At 36.8% G+C, this 7,379-nt stretch overlaps 1 protein-coding gene across 6 annotated transcripts in view; it reads right to left on the minus strand.

Moving 5' to 3' along the window:
• mrj (DnaJ heat shock protein family (Hsp40) member B6 mrj) overlaps positions 1-6,950 on the minus strand; it is a 21,341-nt gene extending 14,391 nt beyond the window's left edge. Inside the window, exons 1-2 of one of the 6 annotated variants that reach the window (XM_069333213.1) lie at positions 6,792-6,881; positions 2,632-2,764 (exon numbers count right to left, since the gene is read on the minus strand). Coding sequence is in view for 1 of the 6 variants with exons in the window: in XM_045753125.2 (XP_045609081.1) it covers positions 6,521-6,529 (9 nt within the window). In the remaining 5 variants the exon portion in view is untranslated. Of the gene's footprint in view, positions 1-2,463; positions 2,542-2,631; positions 2,765-6,520; positions 6,675-6,696 lie in introns of those variants that run through there. The other 5 variants (XM_069333212.1, XM_045753126.2, XM_045753127.2 and 2 more) reach the window with 5 other exon arrangements.
• Between the last annotated feature and the right edge of the window lie 429 nt (positions 6,951-7,379).

The raw sequence follows: 7,379 nt of genomic DNA on the forward strand, positions 1-7,379 counted from the left end.
AGTTGTTGTTATACATCTCGTCATGGGTCCCAAGAAAGCCTGTGGTAAGGTTCAAGGCAAGAAAACACATGTGAAAATGACCAAAAAGGAAAAACAAGACATCATTCGTAAACATTTGTCTTCCATATGCCAACAGGAGTCATCAGTAAAGTAGTAACTTGTACATACTTTTGTAGTGAAGATTTGGATGAATTAGGTATAAAATTGACTGAAAAATTTCTTTTAGTAGTCAGGAACGGATTAATTCATTTACCATTATTTCTTATAGGGAAATTCGCTTCTGTTTATGAACCGTCTCCAGGAATGGATTAAATTCGTAAACCAAGGTGCCCTTGTACACATTTCAGTGTCGCCGCACGCTCTCCCGAAACATCGGGAGCATTTCGAGGAAGTCTGCGGCGCTCATGCACAGTGTGTGAAAGTGTTAATTGGACAGACTTGTTGCTAGGTAAGGAAGTAAAAGCAAGATATATAAACAAATTTTTTGTTCATTCTCATTCAAATTTTTCAAAGTAATAAATATATATATATATATATATATATATATATATATATATATATATATATATATATATATATATATATATATATATTTATTACTTTGAAAAATTTGAATGAGAATGAACAAAAAATTTGTTTATATATCTTGCTTTTACTTCCTTACCTAGCAACAAGTCTGTCCAATTAACACTTTCACACACTGTGCATGAGCGCCGCAGACTTCCTCGAAATGCTCCCGATGTTTCGGGAGAGCGTGCGGCGACACTGAAATGTGTACAAGGGCACCTTGGTTTACGAATTTAATCCATTCCTGGAGACGGTTCATAAACAGAAGCGAATTTCCCTATAAGAAATAATGGTAAATGAATTAATCCGTTCCCGACTACTAAAAGAAATTTTTCAAAGTCAATTTTATACCTAATTCATCCAAATCTTCACTACAAAAGTATGTACAAGTTACTACTGTACTTTACTGACCAGTGGCAAAGTGAGGTATCGAGCTAATGGAACACTGTATAAGACAGATTGTGTCATTTACTTCAATATAAATATGAGTTGTAGATAAATGTTACATGATGGTTGTTGCCGTCGAGTGTGTCCGCAAAACAGTAGTGGATAAGGAAATAATTCTTTCATCTTCTTGAAGGTAACAGTGCGTAACTATTACACGTTTTTGGTGAAAACGGGCAAAATACCATTAATTGGAGTTTTTAGTCATGCTCTGGTGTCGCAATTACTCAAGTATGGTCAGGAAGACAGCGCAAGGACAGTTTTTCCATGCCCCAACATGACCACATTTAGTTTGCAACAGACTGCCTGGTAAAGACATCTTTACAATTCACAAGCCTGCCTACCTACCACTTACAGGACTAAGGCCAGAGGTGTACGCAAGTGCATTGTTTGCAAGAACTCGGATCGAAAAACAAGGAAGCGAAAATCTGTGTACACCATATGCGTCAAGTGCAAAAATCCCGCTCTGTCTCATGGACCGCTTCCTTGAATATCACTTACTTGCTAAGTACTAAGATTGTAACAGCGTGTTACTTTGTAAACAGTGTGTGAAACTGTATATAATGTATTATAAGTGAATGTGGAACAAGTAATATTGCAACAAACATTTAGTGAGGACACATTAATGACATGTATCACACTTCCATGGAGCACTATGAACATTATACTTAATATATATATTGTCAGGACACACATATGCATGATATGATACAAAAAAAAAAAATGAGAAAGTATTGAAAATACATAGAAATATTTGTAAATATAATTGTGGCAACTCGCGGGTCTTGAATGGATCGCGCAACCGTATCTGGGAGCTTCGCGCACGGGCGTGAAGCTCCCAGATACGGTTCCCAGATGAGATACACATACCCAGATACAGAGCTCCCAGATGCACACATGGGTGACTAGCCTGTGATGACATCACAGCACACTTTGTCCATGTCCCCACAGCCAAAGTAAGTAGAATTTGATATTTATTTTTACATATACATGTTCAGGGAAGGAAAATTCATCATTTTTCAAAGAAAAAAGATTTTTTGGGGGAATACTTGATTTTACGCGCACGGAATGTCACAAACTCGGCGCATCACAGTGGTTAATATAAACAGTCGACACAACAAGTAGGCAAAATTGGATTTTATTAACAATCTTGTAGAAATAGTAAATTGAGAAAAAGTAATGACCACTTGAGTAGCAAAGAATAATATCTTGAAGGGATAGTGAAAGAATTATGTAAGGACAAGAATCAATGGGAAACTAAATGCAAAGCCAAGGATGATGAAAATAAACTCTTGAAAATAGGTTTTGAAGACGTTAAAGCAAATCTAATCTAAACATAAATGATTACAATAGGTTAGGTAAGGAAATCCAACAGGAAAAACAGCTTTTGTCAGTACAGATGGAAGATGTTGCACTGGGAACAGAACAGTGCAAGAAAGATATTCAACTCACCTTTCACCTAGTTGTGCTTGCGTGGGTTGAGCAAGCTCTTTCGGCCCGCCTCTCAACTATCAATCGACTGTTACTAACTACTAATTAATCCCCCCCCCCACACACAACCCTCCCCTCCCCTTAGGAAGCAGGTCATAACAGCTGTCTAACTCCCAGGTACCTATTTACCACTAGGTAACAGGGGCATCAGGGTGAAAGAAACTGCCCATTTTTGTTTCCACCGGCGCCAGGAATCGAACTCCGGACTACAGGATTGCGTATCCAGCGTGCTGTCCACTTAGACACCAGCACCCACCACCACCTATGCACAAGTGCCAGGGAGAAGGAAAAAAATAGAAGTAATAAAGGAAGCCAAACACTGCAGCAACCAGGATAAAACAAACATTAGGCTGGAATTAGGCTGAAACTGGCATCAAACCTGAAATTGGTGCAAAACACAGTCGATCGAAGTCCCTATTAATTTTTGGTTGCAAAAAAAAGGAGAGCACATCTAGGTCAAAAAGAGCCATAGAAGAAGCAAAAGTAGGAGATAAAATTGTAGGGCTAAAAGAAGATCTTACAACCAAAGATAATGTCTGAGACTACAGGAGAATTGGTAGTTATGAAAAAGGTTAAGGGGGCATACAACTAGGTTATTAAAAGTTGTTCAATTGCAATCAAACCTTTTTTACTAGTTCTATATGAAAAGGGCTGCAACTGTTCCATGTTTCAGTATCGCAGCCTAAATATAAAGCGAAATTTTTTTTCCCTAACGAATTTTATACATTTTCAAAAAATTTCTACAACCACACATTTCAAATTAAATCATTTCTATGACTCTTCTATCACATTAGCATATAATAAAGTATTAGTATAACTGGATTTTCTGAAATATGTTTAGTTTAACTAACACAAATAATCAAAGTTCCCCAAAACTTTATGCAAATATATCACGTTTATTACCATTTATAAAAGCAATAAACGAACTTAGGAAAAATACTTCATACCAATTATAGAGACAAACTTTACATATAAGGTATAAGTTTCATGTATATTTAGTGGCTGAGGTTGACATCCAATTTCCTCCAAAACTGGCACCCTTACAGATAGGCTTACGTGCAGCCATGTGTACAAGTTTCATGCAAATTGCCAGATAAACAAAGAAAAAAAAAATTAGGAAAAAATCTAATTTTTTTTTAACTAAATTTTTGGGGGATAAAACTAATTAAGTTTTATTATATGCTATTGTGATAGCCGAGAGTCACAGACATGATTCCAGTTGACACTTGTGCTTGATATTAATTTTTGAACATTTTGGAAAATGACAAATATTTTTTTCTCCCATCCTATTTATGCTACAATGCTGAGACTGACTAGTTGAACCCCTTTTCATATACAACTAGTCAAAAAAGTTTGATGCTACGATGCCGAGACTTGGAACAGATGAAACCCTTTTCATATACAACTAGTCAAAAAAGTTTGATTGAAATCGCACTCGCTTTCATTTAATGCATTTTTTTGGAAATCTGGAACTCATGCCCCCTTAAATGGGGCCTAACCAGAGCAAGATATAGCTGAAGAACACCACCAGGTCTTGTTACTAATGCTTCGATTAATAAATCCCAGTGTCCTATTTGCCTTATTACGAACATTCATGCATTGATCCTTAGGTTTTAAATTCTTAATAATCATAACTCCCAGATCCCTTTCGCAATCCGACTTCGCAATCTCAACACCATCTAGCTCGTATCTTGTAACTATCATCATTACCTAGCCTCAAAACTTTACATTTATCAGCATTAAACTGCATCTGCCAATCTTTTGACCACAAAACCCTATTCAGATTGACTTGAAGTGACAATGAGTCTTCCTCCGTGTTTATTTCCCTACCGATTTTTGTTTCATCGGCAAACTTGCAAATGTTGCTACTCAAATCTGAATCTAAATCATTTATATATATTATAAACAGAGGTCCCAGGACAGAGCCTTGAGGCACTGCACTTACAACATTTTCCCACTCTGACTTAACCCCATTTATACTGTTTCCTTTGGTATAACCATGCCCTAATCCAACTTAATATCAAAAGCTTTGCTAAAGTCAAGGTACACAACATCACAATCCTTACCACTATCAATTGCTTCAACTATGCTGGAATAAAAAGATAGCAAATTTGTTAAAACATGAACAGCCATTTGTAAAACCATGTTGAGAATCATTTATTAATTTATGTATTTCAAGATAAAGACGAATTGAATTTGCAATTATCAATTCAAGTAACTTTCCCACAAGACGTTAGGCTAATTGGCTGGTAGTTTGACGCAAGTGATCTATATCCTTTCATAAAAATTGGTACCACATTAACAACCTTCCATGAATCTGGCATTCTGCCTGACTATTGATTTATTACATATGGTAGACAGTGGTTCACATTCTCTTAGCATTCTTTAAGTACCCTGGCAAACACTTTATCCGGCCCTGGGGATTTGTTTGGTTTGAGTTTTACTATTTGTTTAATAACATCATTCTTGGTAACTGCTAAGCTAGTCAACCTGTCCTCGTCTCCACCCACAGACTTGTTCGGCTTAAGGCATATTGTTAAGTTCCTCTTTTGTAAATAGATAAAATATTTATTAAAAATACTACTCATCTCTTCGTCATTATCTGTTATCTGACCCGTCTCAGTTTTTAATGGACCTATCCTTTCCCTAATCTTTGTTATATCACTGAAAAAACTCTTGGATTTGTCTTTGCTTGCCCTGCTATGCAAACTTCATAGTTTCTTTTTGCCCTCCTTATCTCTTTTTAAATTTTCTAACCAGTTGTATAAATTCCAGTTCTAAACCAATTTCCCCATTCTTAATCCTTTTGTACCACGCTCTCTTTTTACCTATAAGCTTCTTAAGATCCTTTGTTATCCACTTTGGGGCCTTAGTATTCGATCTATTCAATTTGTATGGTATACTACATTCCTGTGCTTTGCTTAGAATATTTTTAAGCAAGTTATATTTTGAATCCACATCAATATCCATTTTTACGTCACTTATCACTGGGTTCACGTCTCGCTCCCCCATGCCCAACTTGGGCATGTTCACCTAGCAATAAATAGATAACCTATTTATTGCTAGGTGAGCACACACAATTGTGCTCTGGCACCAACTTAGACGTCATTATAATGTAGGCAGTTGAAAATGCATTTGCATGTACTCTATTACACAGTAATGATTGATTTATAAATAAAATATATCAGTACGAATATCCTCTAATATTAAAAATAACTAATTTTCTTAGCACTTAAAATAACACCCCTGTTCATATATTTCCAATATTTACTCTTTTATTCATATAGTTTTTACAACCAATCTATTAGCTGTGTGTGTACCAATGAGAAGGAGATATTTTCAGTTGCTTATTTAAGCCTCAGACACATCTATTGACAGCAGAGCTAACACTCCATAGACTGGCAATTAAGTGTTGGCTGCCACATTAATATTACAATGCTTACAATCAATGCACTTCAAACAAAAAACAATATTGCAGTCTTGCAGCTAAAGTATTGACAATATAGTACTGTATTATCTCGTTTCATGCTTTCAAGTGAGTGTGGAGCAATACAATGTTTATTATTAAAGGTAGTGAAGCATTGATGATGATTCAGTGATCAGCAGGTGGAGCACCACAGCCAGACACCATTACTTGTGAGTTACACTGCCATTGGCACCCACCAAATGTACAAAATAAGACACACATTTTTACAACAGTGCAATGGAGGCAAAAATACTTTTGAGAAAACTATTACAACAACCTTAATACAGTACAAGCTAATGACAACATATTCACAAACACCTGAAACCATTACACAGATTCAGACCAATTCTTGTACATGGGAACACTTTTACTTCCAACTGCCAAAGAAAGCCGACGAAGCTATATTTGTAACTAGATTATATTTATATATATTTACTGAATTAATTAAGCAAGTTTCTAGAGCAATGGATCCGTCCAGGCCATGGGCGAGCACAACACAACCACACCACACAATTTCTATCATTTCCACCAACAAGAAAACAATTTTCTCACGGGCTTCATTGCGCACTCCTTTCCGTTCACTCGGGGACGGCAACTGCACTCCACACAAAGTTAAAATCAGCCAAACTGCACAAGTTGGCAGCTTTCCCTGTACGCTGGAGCTGGCCCAAACCCATCAACCTTCACTACAACTATAAAAAAAAAATAAAAAAAAATATTCCGCATACTTCTCAGGTCCCGATCGAGAGAGGAAGAGGAGGCGGCCCTTGCCGTGGGCGAGATGTGCAGCTGGAGACGTGTGCGGGCAGGGCTGGGTACTTACATGATCCACTGCTAGATGTGTGTAATTCGTAATGTTTTGGCAGAGTTGTTGGGCACAGGTGAGCGGCGAGCCGAGCAGCACAGGGAGTGGGGCGCCGTTGCCACACACCGCCACACTTACTGCGTACTCTCTTGTTTCCTCATTTATTCTCACCTATCTTGACATGTTGCTACTGTTTTATGATGTGTAAAGTTTTTCTGTGTGCCAGTAATCGTTTTAGAAATAAACTTATTCTATCTCTATCAAATTTGCTAGAACATTTGTCAGGTATCTATATTTGGGAACTGATAACAATGATATATAAATGCTGTAATATACATGGTTAAATATGAGCATCAAAATACTAATTAATTTATGAAAACATTTTACATCATATATCGGTCACTTTCAAGGAAATGAAAGATATCTTCACAGTAAAGAGCGAGAGCTCTCTAAAATATATTCAAGCGACCTCTCGATCTGTTTCCGCTTCCTGTTTCTCACTAGAAACTTCTCAGCTGCTCTGCATGGAGCCTCAACAATTACTTTTTGTTTTTAAACAGCTAGGGAGAAGTAAGGAAAACATTTGTCAGAAATGAAACGGAATAT

The sequence above is a fragment of the Procambarus clarkii genome, chromosome 29 (genome assembly GCF_040958095.1).
Source record: "Procambarus clarkii isolate CNS0578487 chromosome 29, FALCON_Pclarkii_2.0, whole genome shotgun sequence".
NCBI lineage: Eukaryota > Metazoa > Arthropoda > Malacostraca > Decapoda > Cambaridae > Procambarus > Procambarus clarkii.